Here is a 17047-nt window from a genome sequence, read left to right as displayed (position 1 = left end):
AGATGAGTTAAACAATCATCAGTGATGTACAAAGACAATCAGCATCACATGCAAGCAAAGAGAATTTAGTACATCTCCCTGCCTCTCACAGCCCACCACAGTAAGTGGTGCTCATGGCATTCCCGTAAGAGCATTTCAGATGGGATCACTAGGTGTGCTCCCTGCCAGCGCAGGGACCTGCACTGAAAAAGCACATGATGCCTCAGCAACAGCAAAGGGAACTTTTGATACTCTGGGCATGGGCTTCCTTTTCAAAATGCTGCAAATCCTCTAAGTATAACCAGTTCTGGTTTTAAAGAACCACCAAGCACCCTCAAAAAGTACAGACGGGCAAATTAATTTGACTTACTCAGTGCTCTGGAGTGATCAGGGTTTCTGATACCTTTCATTTTTAACCTCTGCAAAAGCATAGCTGAAGTGAGCTGACGAACGAGATACACAGACATGGAGTAGCTCTACAAAAAGAGTGATTAAAGATTAAATATTGATTTCATATGGTAATTCTGCTGTGACAACAGATTACTATTTACACTAGTTGCAGCATACAGTAAAAACAAAAACATGCTGATTTTTTGCTTAGTAGTTATGAAAAACATTGACAGATTACTTCAATACTGTGAAAGAGTCCGGTACTCTACCAGGATTCTCCTGCCAATCAAGTCCAATTGTCTTACTCCAGTTGTGACTTAACTAAAAAGAGTAATTCCACAACCAAGAGGCAGTCTGGGCTCTTTTCTGAGAAAAATGATTTAGACTGGTGACACAACTTCTCATACATTCAGTCTTTAAGCACTTCTCACCTTTGCCTCCTAAATCCTTCCCTTTTTTCAGTGTCAATTTGTTAGTGGGGAGCTCAAAGACAATCAGGTGACAGAAGAAAAGATAAATGGTCTTTCAGGTGCAAATATAACATCTTCAAACTGCACACAGTTGCACTAACTTCCCAGTACCTTTTCTTTAGCTTGCCCTGCACTTTTAAGCCAAGCCTCATTACATCGTATTCACTCCTGAGGCTGGCCACATTCCATAGCATTTACTACTCCTACACCACTTGCCAGCTTCTTCTGTTCAGTGTTCACTCTCTCTTCAAGGTCACTAATGAAAAGAAAATTCTGCAAGTCCCACTACTGCAGAATAATAATGGTTTCATCTGTACAACACACACAAACAGCAATCTATTTTTCCACTCCCTGCCAGCCACCTGCTTATGGCTCCTACACTGAGTATTGTGCAAGAACTTAAACAAGAACACCTACTGCCCTGTTCCTCCTTTACCACCTATAGGAAAACCAGCTCTTACCTAGATGAGCAGATAAACATCTAAATGCATGGGAAACCACAGAGAAAAATGGGTATTTTTTTTTTCCCTGTCCTGGTTGGGGCTGGCCTAGAGCTCCCATTGGTCTGGCAGCGGGAGGAGCTGCAGCACACTGAGACCCCAGGGGCTCCCCAGGTCCCAGAGCCCTCACCTGTGTGCAGGGGCGGGGGGAACACAGCTGGAGGGCTGAGCCCCAATCGGCCGATATCCCAGCCAGGAGGGGCTGCCTCTTCCAGGAGCGTTGCAGCAATGCCTTTGTGTTTGGGACCGCTGGCCGGGAGCAGCTGTATGGTACATTACCCGTTGGTACTGCTGTCAGTGTATTATTCTGTTACTGTTATTAAACTGTTTTTATCTCAACCCGTGAGTCTCCCTTTGCCCCTCTGATTCCCTCCCCGTTCCCAAGGGGGGGGAGGGTGGGTGAGCAGCTGAGGGGCGTTTAGCTGCTGACCAGGCTCAAACCACAACATTCCCTTGAAGAATGACCATACATTGCATTGTCTATTGCCTACAGAAGGAACCCTCTAGGCTCAAATCTGACCACTTCCATGGGACTAATGCCTCCTTTGCTCAGCATCCCTCCACTCTCAGTCAAGAACATGCCAATAAGCCCTCACCATGTTAGCTCACTGACACTCCACACTGTCCCCAGGGGTCTCATTTAGGGGATGAATGGCAATGGCTGCTGTGCGAGTTCCTATACTTTGAGCAGAGAACCAACATTTGTCGCCGTTGATGCGGACAACATTACGGTCGAGATGGACAGATTCTTTGTTACAACAAGTTAACAGCAAAGCCACAAACAAAAAGCCTTTATTTTCTCCTCCTTTTGATCTGAGGAAACACTAACCTGATAGCCTCCCCCCTTTTCAGGGGATGCTCACACTAACCCGATAGCCCCCCCCTTCTTGGGATGCTCCCCAGATGGCCTCCATCCCTCAAAGGATGGTAACTCCCTTGCAGTGGAATGAGAAAGAACAAGATGGGCCATTGATGGGCCCTATCAAAGGAAGGTAACTCCCTTGTGATTGAATGGAAGGAAGACAGGATGGGCCATCTCTGGTATCTCTTGTCCATGAGGTAAGAGGGGAACTAAAACCACTGAGCCATAGAGACAAAGCAGCTGCAAATTAGCCCAGATTTGAAGGACAAGGTGTCCGGGACTACAGGACTGAGTTTGGGCAGAAGTAAGGGTCAGCTAGCGAACACAGTGAAGAAGACTACGGGCCTTCATCTGCAGACCCCTGCCCACGACCACCAGGGAGCACTGCCCAAGTGTGACGGGAGGAATTTGGGGTGGGGGGCTATGTTAATGATTTCTCAGAACTAATTGTATTATTCCCTCCCTGTCCTCAGAGTAGTGATGCGTATGTATTAGGTTAGATAATGAATATGTAACATTTTATACAATAAAAGGGAGCCCCTTTTAGCTCCTGGGGTGCACGCATTTGGAGGAAATTATTCCCCCATGCGCCCAGCGCTGAATAAACATACCTACTTTATAATCTTACTGGTTGTAAAGTCATGATTCTGTGCCTCACTTTGTTCCTTTATACTTTTTCTACAGGGTGTACAGATTTTTCCGGACCGCCTACCAACCTGCCCCTTCATGTATGTGTTCATACACCGTATGTTCATGGTAATGAACTCTGGCCCTTCCCAGGGTGGAGAAGTTAATATGCATAAGCTCATCATGCAAGTGTAATAATATAAAAAGTTCCAAAGTTCAGGCTCCCAAGCTTTCCAGTATCTCTATCCACCTAAAACTAGTTCCAAGTGCAGGGTTATCAGTTCTTCCGACGTGTCTCTTTTCTTATTGGTTCAGAGTTGTGATGCTCTCTTACTGCAGTCAATAACCTTGCTCATCTTGCAGCTCCTCTTGTTCTTGTTTGCCCTCTCAGGGGTAGTTTGGAACCCTTTCAAGGTTGAAGCCATTCCTTCCCAGGCTCTCAGTCCAGCTGAGGTCCCCCACAAACATTAAACCAAAGAACTCATTTTACCTCTCAGGGTAAGGGAGAGTACTGGGACAACCTTCAATTCACCTGCTTCCATGATAATATGTTTTTGCAGATAGAGGGGAGGAAGAAAGTGGGGGTCAGCGAGAGAGGCCAAGACCACACACACCACTGCCACCATTTCAAGATTCTTGTGCTTCATGATTTGGAAGCAACAGATTATATCTTTCCTTCCACCTCTGTTTCAGAAAATAAAGCTTTGCTGTCAGTACTGCCCTTCATGTATTTTCTGAAGATTAAAAAGACACTGGAGAGAAAGCTAATTTTAATTAGTGTATAAAATCTTACACTGGAGTCTCGCTTCAAACCATGTGGCATCTCTGGTCCACAGATTTTCATTTTGAAGAAAAAAAGTAAGAGGTAAGCTACGTTGATAATGGAATCCAGAATGATTTACACAACTAGCTAGTCACAGATAGAGGCGTAAGTAGTTCTTGACTAACCAACAGCTGCAAGGGCTGCTGAAACAGCTATTTAAACAGGAGAATTCAGAAATTCCTCATGCTCTCACTTTCTTTCTTAGTAAATCCATAGGGGCATTTCTGAACAGCCACACAGCCATTTTAAACGCTAATTCCTTTTCAACTATGATTAATGACTGCAGGCACTAGAAAGTAACAGGTATCATATCTGTCGTCGTTTGAGCCTGGTCGGCAGCTAAACGCCCCGCAGTCGCTCACCCCCCCTCCCCCCACTTGGGAATGGGGAGGGAATCGGAGGGGCAAAGAAAGAGTCGCGGGTTGAGATAAAAACAGTTTAATAACAGTAATAGAATAATACAGTGACAGCAGTATCAACGGGTAATATACAATACAGCTGCTCACCACCCGCCTGCTCCCGGCCTGCGATCCCCAACACCAAGGCCCCACAGCCACACTCCCGGAAGTGGCCGCCCATCCCGACCCTCTCCTGCCTTTATATAGTGAGCACAGTGTCACGTGACATGGACTATCGGCCAATCGGGGCCCAGCCCTCCAGCTGTGCTCCCCCCGCCCCCGCACACAGGTGAGGGCACTGGGTCTCAGGGGGCTGCAGCTCCTCCCGCTGCCAGACCCACAGGAACTCTAGTCCAGCCCCAACCAGGGCATATTTCCGTCACCACACCCTTTGTCTCCTACCACCTGAAGTCTAGTATGCTTTTCCTCCACTGCAGCTTTCCAGAAAGTTTAGAATTGCATTATGAAAAGGCTTCAATCTTCATTTTTTACGCCCCAGCTCTCCATCCTTCCACACACTGAGTCACTTCTTCCTTAAGTCACTGAAACTTCCGGAACACTCTTCATTTGTAAAACACACACTGCTCAGATATCCTGTGTTACAAACACACACACACACCACACAAGTATGGTCCAACCAAGCATGTCCAAGATCCATCACGCCCAGAAGCAGCTGACACCAGCAGCCTGACACCTCCCCAGCAACCTGCCATCTAAGAGCTTTTTGAGCTGGAAATCCCACCTCTGCCTTGGTTTATTTGCAAGTACAATTTTAGATCAATTCATAGAGAGGCCATTTTCATGTAAAAAAAGGAATCTCAAAAGAATAGAGATTGAAATACCCATTAACCAGTTCCTCCTATGAAATAAAAATTGCTTTTGTAAAACTGCTCAGTATTACTTGGTCAAAAATACAAAAACCTCAAAAGCAAGTGCATGTCTCCACCCCTTTAGCCCTGGCATATCCAGTCAGCTTAAAAAGCCTTCTCCAGTGGACAGTTACAACAGAGAAACATGCCTTAGAATATATGGCTGTAGTCATAATTTTGTTTTTCACACCATCAGGCTACAAGGAAGAAAAAAGGTCTTCCTTTTGTTATTTTGTCGTGTCTGAACTGTTTTGTACTATTTACACCACAAAAAGATTTTGGTATTTTTGACACACATTTTGGGCAACCCCTAACAGCAGAATTCTAATGTGAATTCTATAAGGAAGTCTTTGCCATCTGTATGCAAATCTTATATATATTACTGTAAACTACCATATTTCTAGAGCAAATTTTGTTTCCTGGCATTGATAATAAGTTCGGCCACCTAATAATAAACACTTGCTGGTGTATGCCTTGCCACCAGCATCAAGTAGTGGGGAGAAGGAATACTAGATGAGATTATTTCAACTATTTTCCACATCCTACAAAGTGTACAGTTTACCTTTCCAATTTCAGAAGCCCAGGAAATGGAAATCTGGTTTGGCACTGCTGATGACAACCTAACTACAGATGTTATATTCAAGGGGCGCCCAGGTCTCTTCTGTTCAATTCCATTTTTTGGTGGTGGAGCATATCCCTATGGAAAGAAAGGACAAGGAAAGTGTTACCAAGTCTCCCCACTGTACTTTGGAACCTGACGAAACAGACTTGTTAAACAGCTCTATGGGAAGCAGGGAAATCTAGAAGCTCTCTAGGCTGGAGACTAAATTCAACTCTTAGAAATATCAGTCTTTGACAGTCTAATACCTTAAGTCAACCACAATTTTAAAGAATTTTTGGTTTAAAGTGGTTTTACTGAAGTGCTGAAAAGGTAGAAAAGAATGCAGTTTCGGTTCAGGTAAGTTCACTGGAAGAGTAAAAACTAACGATGCTTTGACCTTTTTTTTCCCCCCACCCTACTGTAAGAGAGTGAAACATCGTAAGCACACAGCCTTAGTGACAAACACACCAAGTCATGAAGGGTTAATTCAGCATTTCACACCCAGAAAACACTTCCTGGATTCTATTTAAGAAGCAGTGGAGCTCTTGGAACAAGATTGTACACATCTCTGGTGTCTGCTTTGCCTCTCATGAACTATACCTAGCCCCAGCAGCAGCAGGTTGTCACTGTATACTGCCAGGGCCCCTGAAGAGCAGCTGTACATCGAGTATTGCCTGTATTTACGAGCTAATAGGCTTTGCTGCTGTCTGCAGAAACAAAATACACTAGATACTGTTTGCTCAGCTTTGATGATGAATTTCATAACCTGGACAGCTTTTTCTCTGTAGTTTTATTTCCTATACGATGTATGTGAATTGAGTTGGGAGCCATCCAATTCCCTTTTGCTTCTAGCCAAGCACGTACTCTCCAGCATATTGTGAGCTGAAAGTACCTGTGCTATGTGAAGGAACATGTGGCCTAACTACAGCTTATTCATTCACCTCACCCTGTCTCCATCACTATGAAAGCAAGCCCGTCTAAAACAGCAACTCAAAGAATCTGTTTTGAGCTCTCACAGACAGCCTGCAGTCCACTCATCTGAAAAACCCGTCCTGCACCAGAAGGATGCCAGTGAGAGACTGCAGCCCTATGTCTTGCACAGAACTGACTGCCAGATTTTATTTAGTTCAAGACAGTAGTGTATGATACAAGAAACTCTCCCAAGAAGGGATATGCTGGAAAAACACACACACATATATTGTTTTACTTAGACAAACACACACATTCACAGCCTGGAAAAAGTTACTTTAAAAGACACAGCCTCTTCCACTCACTAGCCAAGTATACCATAAGATAATCACTGCCTTTAATCCAAGGAGGACTCAACAGTTGTCACATTTCCTACATTTCTAAAGCAGATCTGTTACCAATCCGTATGTTTCACCTGACCACCAAGCCCTGGCTGGGCCTCACCACTGCCCTTTATTAATTCCAGACAGGAGCGTTGCTTGTAGTGACAGAATAGGGACTCAGAGGTTCTACAGGCAGCTCTGCCAGGCCAGAGCAGCAGGCAGCAATTGCTGAAGAAATTGTGAGGAAGAATTGCAACATCCCACATGAACACCAGGAACAGTGGAAGAACAGAGGAAGAAAGGGGGGAAGGGAGTACTGAAGCAGAGACCTGCCTGTATCCTGTGGTGAGACAGCAGGGCCACCACCACCTATGAAGGTCTGTTGTGGAACAAATGCCCACATATGGTCTGTGGGGGGCCCCACACCATCTCAGGTAACCATGCCTGAAGGAGGCTGGGATCCTGTGGGAAGAAGCAGCTCCTGCTGTGGTGGTTGGGCACTGGCAGGACTGGAACACGCTGGGGTGACCCACGCTGGAGCAGCTCGGGCACAGCTGTGGCCCGTGGGGAGGACTCACACCAGAGAAGGTTCATGGAGGACTGTTCGTGGAGAAGGGAGGGGTGGGGGAAGGTGTTTTTTGGATGTGGTGGCACTTCCCACTGTCCCACCTTGTCTGTTAAGTGTTGTTTTTGTTAGTGTTTGTATTAGCAATGTTTCCTTCCCCCAACAAGTCTGTCTTTTGTCCATGACCATAATGGGTGAGCTATCCTTCCCTGTCCTTGATGGACTCCTTGAGCCATTTCTGCCTCATTCTCCTTCCCATTCCTGATAGGGGGAAGGGGTCAGTAAATGGCTGTGTGATGCTCAGTTGCCCTCTGGGCTCAAACCATGACACAGGGAAAGACAGAACAGTACTCAAGAATTGTACAAGTTGGCAATACAGGCTTGCATCACTGATTGATTATCTAATACCAACACTACTGAGCTGGACAGCACTGGTCCTTGAGGCAAAGAAGTTATTTTACATTTTCTGCAATAGAAAGAAACCACCAGAGGGATGCAAGCCATGACCAAATCAACAAAAAAGTTTGCAAGAGCACTTGGACTGAGACTTTACCTGTCATTCAGCTCATACTGAAGGAGGAAAGTAAGACAATAGTAATTTATCCACTTTCTCACCCAAAGTTTCTGCTAGAAACTTTAAAGAATTCTCTTATGATGTACAGAAGAACCTACAGGATTTAGATCTGAAGCAAAGCAGTAATCCAAGATTACAAACACTTTTTGCTACAACTGTGACATGTTATGCACAAAATGGATAGCATAACAGGACACAAACTGTATTAGCCAGACTGAGAATCAGCAGACATTGATATCCACAGGATAACTTCAGAACCAATTATTTTTGGTGGGTTGTTTAAGGAAAGGAAAACAATCTGCAGGAGGAGAAAATCCTCAAGTTTATCAGATAACATAACTGGCATTTACACAAAACACTGACCAGAAAACACATAAGAATCCTCTTGCACACTCAAGACAGAAGAACAGTGATGCAATGGTTAAAGAAGTAGGGGGAAGAGAAGTTAAAGTCTCATTTAAGCTGAGTAGAGGCAAAAAATAGCAGTCATGGTTGCGTATGGCAGGATGAAGGAACAGGACAACACATCAGACACACCACGGTGACAAGCTGTCCTGGGTTTGAGTGAGTGGTGGGTTTTTTTTTTGGTGGCAGGAGAGGGGGCTATAGGGGTTCCCGCAGCTCCAAGTCAGCTCCACCTCTGTTCAAAAACTGAGCCAATCAGCTGCACCTCTGTGATAACGTATTTAAGAAGGGACTTGGTGACAAGCAGTTGGACTTCAGAGGAGGAGTTGCTGCAGCTGCATGAACACCAAGGTCAGTGGAGGAACGGAGGAAGAAAGGAGGGGGGAGGTGTGCCGGAGCAGAGACCCCCCTGTATCCTGTGGGGAGACGGCAGGGCGGCCCCCCCCGCCACCCATGAAGATCTACGGTGGAGCAGACATTGATTTATGGCCTGTGGCTTCCACCTGGTTGATCAATGTGCTGTGCCCGAAGCAGGCCGGGGTCTTGGAAAAAGCAGTCCCGCTGCTGTAACTCAGCGCTGGGAGGATTGCAGCATGCGGGGGAGTCCCACGCCGGAGCAGCTCGGGAAGGGCTGCAGCCGTGGGAGGGAATCCAGTCGGAGGAAGTTGGTGACCCATGACGGAGCAGTGTGGGGAACGCTGCGGCCTATGGGAGGAACTCATGTCGGAGAAAGTTTGTGGAGGACTGTCTCCTGTGAGAGGGGGACCATGATGGAGCAGGGGTAACAAGTGCCCAAAGGTTCCCCCCCCCCCCCCCGAAGATGGAAGAAGCAGCAGCAATGACTGCACACACCCCACACACACCCCCCTCCATTCCCTGCCCCTGCGCCACTGGGGGAGGAGGTAGAGATATCGGGAGCAGAGCTGAGCCCGGGAAAAAGGGAGGGGTGGGGGAAGGTGTTCTCAAGATGTGGCAATGCTTCTCACTGTCCTACTCTGTTATGTGTTGTTAGTGTCTGTAATAAATGTATGTTCTTTTTTACTTCCCCTAACGAGTCTGCCTTTTGTTCGTGATCATAAAGGGTCATTTTTTCCCCCATCTGAAAAAGACGATTCACACCTCCTCTCTCCACACAGGATTTTTCTAAACCCACTGCTGGAAAAAAAAAAAAAAAGAAAACACACAAAAAAAACCCCAACCAAACAGTACTACTACTTTTTCCATCTTCTATAGCTTCCAGAACAATTTCAGAATGGTTTGTGTAAGACTTTCTCTATTCTATTGTACAGAGATGCCTGTTTCAGAGATTTTTAAAGAATAATGAGAGTGCTTTTCCCTTTCTGTATAAACTCAAGCCTTGAGGTGACCCTGCCTACATACTAACTTTTGCAACATCAGACACCAGTAAAGTGTATGACTGCCAACATGGTTCTGTTCCAGTATCATCAAATGCTAGAAACCCTAAAACGTGTCTGTTCTTCATTCCCACAATAAATTCTGCTCTAGCAAGACAGATGCAGACCAGTGTACAAACTTGTACACCAGAAGGCAATACCATTCCCTTGTATCAAGAAGGAGCTCAAGGCAATCACAAATATAGATAAGCCTAAACAGTGAGGTCTACTACCAATCAAGTCAAATAAACTCAGTTTGAAGACATATGAGGAGGGTTTCACATGCACACACTAGTTTGTTTTTGACATACTCTGTTGTATTAACTGCAATACATGAGGTTTGCTATAGGTGGTTAAAACAAAATTAATCCATGCAGTGGCTGTAGCGTGATTAATAGTAGTAGTGGTTATCTCGCACAGCAAATGTACAAACCATGTGCCTAATATTAGTAACTAGAGAAATTTGAGCAATAACAATAAACAGCTTGTTTTAGCAAGCTAACAGTACAAAAAACCACACACACAGCAAGTCACAAAGCAGCCACAAATATGTACAAACAAGCTTACCGGCAATGGAAACAGTTTCCCATTTACTTTGATACATAAACTATTAGGGAAATTATCTTCTTGAGGGCAGCTTGTCTCTGCTAGGCATAACCTGTATCCCCAAAAAGAGAAAGCAGCATTTAAGTGCCACCACATTCGTATGTCACCCTGAACATCTAGACTCATATTACATTAGACAACTAAGTTAAGAGAACACTAAGAAAAATATACCTTAGCTGAACTTGGACTGTGTAATCTCTCCTGCCCCCTGGCAAGAAGTCCCTGTAACAAAAATAAAGAGAGAAGTGCCCATTTAGACAGCAGATCTCATATTCCTGTCATACACGGAAAGAACTGGCACCCCTACCCCAATATCACTGCACTTTGTTCTTGTTTTTCTTTGACTGAGCTATAAACAAGTCTTACAAATTACACCTCTGTTTAGCTACTACAAGTTAAGCAGGACTTTAAGATCAGAATCCTCTGTCAAGAGTTTATAGTAACAATAAGGTAGGATGTTGCCAGAGACAAAAAAAACCCTATGAATTCTCTTGGCTTATACCACAGGTCTTGCAACAGCATGAACCCTGGGACAAAAGATAAAAGCAGCCTTCCATTCCTGCAGCTAGGAAACATGCAGGGAAGAAAAGCTTACCACCTCTCTAAATAGTCACAATTATTTGGAACCAAGTGACTGTTAACTCTTTAGTGGCATAGGATTTACCCCAACTCCACATAAATTCTGTGCATAATAGTTCCTTAAGAAAACAGAACACATAAGCTCAGCATAACCTCGGTAAAGATCATCATTCTGTATTTGCAAGCTTATGCAATGCATCAGATGAAGCTAACTCCATACGTCCTTCTGAAATTTTGCAAAAGTTTACCTGTACTATGCCACACTTATTTCTTACCTGGAAATACAGATTTCTCTGACCTGCTGAGGTGTTAACGCAAAGATAAAAAACTTCTCTTGGAACCTTTGAATACTGTTCTGCACTAGAAAGAGACACAAAAGAGGTTTTACCATGGTGATTGAAATAATTGAGTAAAACAGGATCTGCAACTGAGTTCTTCCTGAAACAAGACATGTCACTTAATATAATCAAATTGTGGTTGAACTTCATGTAACTGTCAACAGGAAAGCAATGGAACAAATCATTCATTCAACTATATTCAGATGGCTTAATATCACATTACACTTCGGCACTAAAGAAGCTTGGCAAGCCACATCATAATCCTTCCTCCCAAGGGAGAAAGGTTCAAACACACACACAACAAAATATAACACTGGATACCTGACAAAAAGAGTACCACAGAGATGTTTACAACTGTTTTAATGTACTACAAGAAGAGAACGTGTGCCAGAAATTATTAATGGATCACTGGAAAATTACTCAATTCAGAAATAGCTAAAGGTAACTAAGCGTTTGGGGAGGAAAGGAGGGAATGCAGCCAGCAAGACTTCATGACTGGGAATTATCATCAGGAGCATTTGGCAAAAAAATAAACAAACACAACTTTCATATCAGAACTCTACTTGTCTGTCAATGATGGGAAACAGTAATATTTTCGTGTTAGGGGTTCACAGTATGTACATGTTACTTTTCTACTTTCTTTCAACTTGAGAATTTAGAAATCTTGACCTGAAATAAAGGTAGATTGGACTCATCCAACAGTTTAAAGTGACCAGCAAGGAGGACAAAAGCAAAAATAGCACAAATAAACCAGACAAATCTGGAAGATCTAGCTTGTCTTATACACTGTGACATACAGAAGATGATCCCTATGCTCAGAAAACACAAAGGATACAACCACAAAATAGAACCCAAGTGGAACAAATACACACACACACCCCAAGTTGTTCAAACAATTCAAAACAGCTACATTGTGCACATATGTGCACATATACACCCTAGACAGTATTTTATGTTTTAAAGTAATACTGGAGCATGTATAAAAAGGATCATGGAAATATGCTGTTATTGAGGGTGGGTTAAAACTAAATCCCACACCTACACCCGTGTGCTGGGTTTCTGTGGCATGATTTTTTTGGTAGAGGGGGCTACAGCTGTGTCCCCTGTGAGAAGCTTCTCGGAGCTCCCCCAGCTCCAAGTCAGCCCCACCTCTGGCCAGGGCTGAGCCAATTAGCAAAGGTGGCTGCACCTCTGCAATAACATATTTAAGAAGGGACCTGGGCAGCGGAGCAGGGATGATGTTGGGACTTGTGAGGAGGAGTTGCGAGAATGACAAACACCCAGGCCAGTGGAAGGAAGGAGAAGGAAATGGGGAGCTGCGCCAGAGCAGAGACCCCTGTATCCCATGGGGAGACGGCAGGGCCCCCACCACCACCCATGGAGGTCCGTGGCAGAGCAGAGGTCGACCTGAAGCCCGAGAAGAAAGTGACTCTGGGACAGGCGGCTGTGCTTGCAGTAAGCCAGGAGCCTGAGGAAATGAGACGCCCCTGCTATTGTAGCTTGGTGCTGGCAGGACTGGAACACGCAGGGGGGACCCACGCCAGAGCAGCTCGGGAACGGCTGCGGCCCGTGGGGAGGACTCACACCAGAGAAGGTTCGTGGAGAACTGCCTGAATTGAGAGGGGAGCCCCGTGGAGCAGGGGAGGGATGTGTGGTGTTCCCCCCAGCTCCCGAGCAGGAAGGAGCAGGAGCTGACTGTGACCCCCATCCCCTGCCCCTGTGCCGCTGGGGGAGGAGGGGGAGAGAAGTGGAGCAGAGCTGAGCCCGGGAGAAGGGAGAGGTGGGGGAAGGTGTTTTTTGGATGTGGTGGCACTTCCCACTGTCCCACCTTGTCTGTTAAGTGTTGTTTTTGTTAGTATTAGTTATGTTTTCTTCCCCTAACAAGTCTGTCTTTTGCCCATGACCATAATGGGTGAGCTACCCCTCCCTGTCCTTGATGGACTCCTTGAGCCATTTCTGCCTCATTCTCCTTCCCATTCCTGATAGGGGGAAGGGGTCAGTGAATGGCTGCGTGGTGCTCAGTTGCCCTCTGGGCCTAAACCACAACCACCTGCTCTTGTGCTCTCATATTAGCGCAAAAGAATGCCTGCACTCCTTCCTTTTAAAGAGTTGCAGTGAAGCAGACTATATTCCTACCTCTCTGACCTACTTGTCTATTTGGTTTCTGAATTCTTAACTCTCAAACACACAAAACTTGTTTGTTCCACATCCCAGTCACCCAGGTCTACCAAATGGGACTATAAGCTATACATATCAATCTAAAAATATTAAATAAATGAAGTCTCATTTCCAAATTTGCTTATGAATCCATGTTAAGAGTGATTTTCAGCCAGTGTTAATATCCTTCCAACATAAGGACCCATTATTTGCCTATCAAGTCATTCCTCACATCTCATTTCCCTACTCCTCTTCGCAAAAATCCAAGTTGTAGGTCTGGCTGCTGCCATCTTCAGCTGTGCTCTGGAAAGAGTTTGAAGGCAAACAAGTAATCAGTTACATTAATCTTGTCCCTCTTGCCCATGTCATAAGAGGACTCAAATGTTACAGAACTAGATAATCCTCACTCCTATGAAAACCGGGCAACCTGCAATGAAGAGCCTACAGTCTTCAAGAGAAAAAGTAAGCCAGGACATCATGGCGCTGACAAGATTATCTCTGTAAACGTAATAGAAGAAGGAGCCATAGAGCTGTCTAAGACCACAGCAGGTATGGTACCATTACACGGGTTCAATATTAAACTCTTCCCTAACAGGATGTCACAACCACAAAGAGAAGTGACAACAGGCATTGCAAATAATGCTTGTTAGTAATGTTTGCTGCTTTAGGCACCAGAAGATGACCAATGATCAGTATACATCTCACTGAGGTACAAGTCACAGCTCAAAAGACTCTATTATCAGTTGAGAAACTGAAATGTTTAAGAGGATACAAACAGCTTGCAAAATGATGACATGATTCTAAACAATATTACTAAATAGTTAGGGAATGTTTTCTACCATGTAAGGTAAGACAAGTTGAATTTCAGGACAGAAAACAAGTATTTCCAAATAATTAAGTATGTTTAAGAGTGAGGTGTTTGAGGAAGCTAACCTGGAATCTCACTTTATCTGGAAGACAAAGGCCAACTCCACATTTTAATATACAGTATGACAACAACCCACAGGCTGAGAAACCTTTACTAATTCCAGTACAACACTGAACCTTGCTGCACAAAGTATCTATTTCAGTGTCAGATGTCAGAACCTCCAGAACTGATGAAGTGAGATAAGCATAAACTAACAAACCAGTCAACTTGTTCTCTTTATGTTGTTGCAACTTATTAGTTACTGACCCTGAAATCCTATTCCTGTTGGCCCTACACGGATGTGTGCCTCACAGGAAGAGACTTCAGGTACAAATCTTTCACCCATGAGTGGAGGTTCAGACTAGGGATTAGGAAGCATTTGTTTGCTGAGTGGGAGGTCAGACACTGGAACAGGCTTCCTAGAGATGTGGTCAATGCCCCGAGCCTGTTAGTGTTTAAGAGGCATTTGGACAATGCCCTTTACTAGCACTCTAACTGTTGGTCAGCCTTGGAGTAGTCAGGCAGTTAGATGATCACTGTAGGTACCTTCCAACTAAACTATGCTACTCTATTATTTAATATTCAAAAGACAAAAAGTCTTTAATCATATAGTATTTACAAAAGAAAACACTATTTTCTGAAGTGTGGCTTGACACTTCTGGGGACAAGTGGCGAAGCGGGAAGGGTAGAAATGAACAGGGAAAGGATTTTATACTTTTCTGCAGCTGTAAAAAAATACTTAAGTCTGGACTTAGTACCTGTCATGAGCAACACCTATTTTATGAATTAAACAACCTTCAGAGTTATTAAACACTTACCTAGACTTGTAGGTTTTATGAGCACATCAAGTACATCATAAAAAGGTAGGCTTTTCAGTTGAACATCAGGATGAACAGGTGGAATCGGAGGGGATGGCTGCTGCCTCTCAAAGCGTGGTTTACTGTCTTGGAGAATGACAGAACTGATAGGTGAGGAAGAAGACTGAGCCATGACTGAAGTAGAAGGGATGGGGTGAGCACTAGCAACAGCCACTTCAGGCTCGACAGAAGAGGAATTACTTTCAAAAGTGAAAGTCACAGATTTTATAGATGGTAAATCTGAATGTCCTTCAGTCAGCGTTGGATACCGACACCTATAGAGTTCTCGTATTTTTAGCTGAACTGCCAGGCTGCAGCCACTCTTCAGTAACTGCAGTGCCCTCATCAGGAGGTCATGTTTCCGCCCACTTTTATTACGTCCAGCAAATCCCAGCAACACTTGTAGTTCAGAAACACGAAAACTGGATACCATATTCTAGAAAGAAAAGAAAGATACACACAGGTGAACCAAGAGTATCCCAGGCAGGCCCTTCTGAGGAGCATGGTGAAGCATCATCATTCCAGTTTCACACTTGCCGTCTTCAGTACTACCCACACCCTTACCTGACACAGGAGTACAGTTAGTTTAAAATGAAAAGAGTGTCCATGATGAAGGTTGAGTTTAGTTGTGCTAATAATTTCAAAGACTTCTAATTGCTTCCAACAACAGTAACAACAAAACCTTAATGCAACGCATGCAGTGCTAGCTTAAATTCACAGGCAGAAGCAGAAGCTCTAACACAAAATCTCTGTCTCACTTCATGCAACAACCAAAAACAAAATAATCAGGGGAATCAGTATTATCACCTGTCTTCCAACACATTTTAAGAAATAAAATGCAGAAGTGTTTAAGTTCTGCACAGTTTATTCTGAAACATGCTTTATTTTGGGCAGCATGTCAAACGCATGCATGAACAGAGACAGGTACATCAGGTTTCACTCTTGAAAGGATGGCACAGAAAGGTGAGAACTTTTTTAAAAGCTACGTTACATCATACTAACAAATTGTTTAACCAATATAACTGATTCTTTCAGAACATACCACAAAAACCCCTGTCCTTTTCATATCACTTTCTGGTATTATGGGACACAAAGATCTCTTCAAAGGAAATACTACTAGTTACCTGGTTACCAAAGTTAGTTGTGGAAGACCTTGAGGATTAAACTATTTAGTTCATAAACAGAAGGATTCTCATTAAAAAAAATAAAATTTTAAAAGCCCACTATGCAAGAGGAAGCAATCTTCACGCCATACCACAAACAGTAAATTAGCATAGGCACATCATCTCACATTTCTGTGAGCAAGCTCTCCTTCCAGAGGTATAAAATTGTCCAGAATTCTTCTAAGCACCTTCCTTCCTATTTTTGTGGGACTCTTCCATTTTAACAAGGAGGTTGAATTTTAAAGATTAAAGAACACCTGACTTTAATCTGTACTGCTGTATCGTACCAACTCCAGACAGAAGGTATGAAGTAGTAGACATCTGGGATCATAAAAGATGTTTTTAAAAACAGTTCAAAAGTGCATTGCTGACTATTAAATAGTAGTCCGGTATACAACATTTAAAGCTTTGGGCACTGATTTCAGAAGGGATGCAACTCAAAACAGTGTCTTCAGTTTACCTTCCCTAATCCTTACCATACAGTTATAGAGTTTACACCCATGTTTTCTATCACAGATCTGATCTCAGCCGAGCTTTTAACACAACTATGATACACCCATGCAATGAGTCACCAAAAAAGTCTGAACTCCCCCTGTGTTCCTAGCTGTTTGCTCCCTATTCTCTCAGTGTTGACAAAATTGTTTTTACGGTAAAATGGATCAGTGAATTAAGCCAGATGAAAACTGAACCT

The 17047-nt window shown here is 43.9% G+C and overlaps 1 protein-coding gene across 8 annotated transcripts in view; it reads right to left on the bottom strand.

Moving 5' to 3' along the window:
- Positions 1-17047, bottom strand: part of PIAS2 (protein inhibitor of activated STAT 2) — a 37202-nt gene that overhangs the window by 10656 nt on the left and 9499 nt on the right. For all 8 annotated transcript variants that reach the window (XR_004409738.2, XR_004409741.2, XR_004409742.2 and 5 more), the window contains exons 2-7: positions 15155-15629; positions 11210-11294; positions 10527-10577; positions 10317-10407; positions 5481-5615; positions 350-455 (exon numbers count right to left, since the gene is read on the bottom strand). Coding sequence is in view for 3 of the 8 variants with exons in the window: in XM_033011187.2 (XP_032867078.2) it covers positions 350-455; positions 5481-5615; positions 10317-10407; positions 10527-10577; positions 11210-11294; positions 15155-15629 (943 nt within the window). In the remaining 5 variants the exon portion in view is untranslated. The remainder of the gene's footprint in view (positions 1-349; positions 456-5480; positions 5616-10316; positions 10408-10526; positions 10578-11209; positions 11295-15154; positions 15630-17047) is intronic.

Source organism: Tyto alba, unplaced genomic scaffold (assembly GCF_018691265.1).
Source record: "Tyto alba isolate M040663 unplaced genomic scaffold, T.alba_DEE_v4.0 Super-Scaffold_42, whole genome shotgun sequence".
Classification (NCBI taxonomy): domain Eukaryota; kingdom Metazoa; phylum Chordata; class Aves; order Strigiformes; family Tytonidae; genus Tyto; species Tyto alba.
The sequence above is the reverse complement of the archived record's forward strand: the minus strand, read 5'-3'. Positions and strand labels throughout refer to the sequence as shown.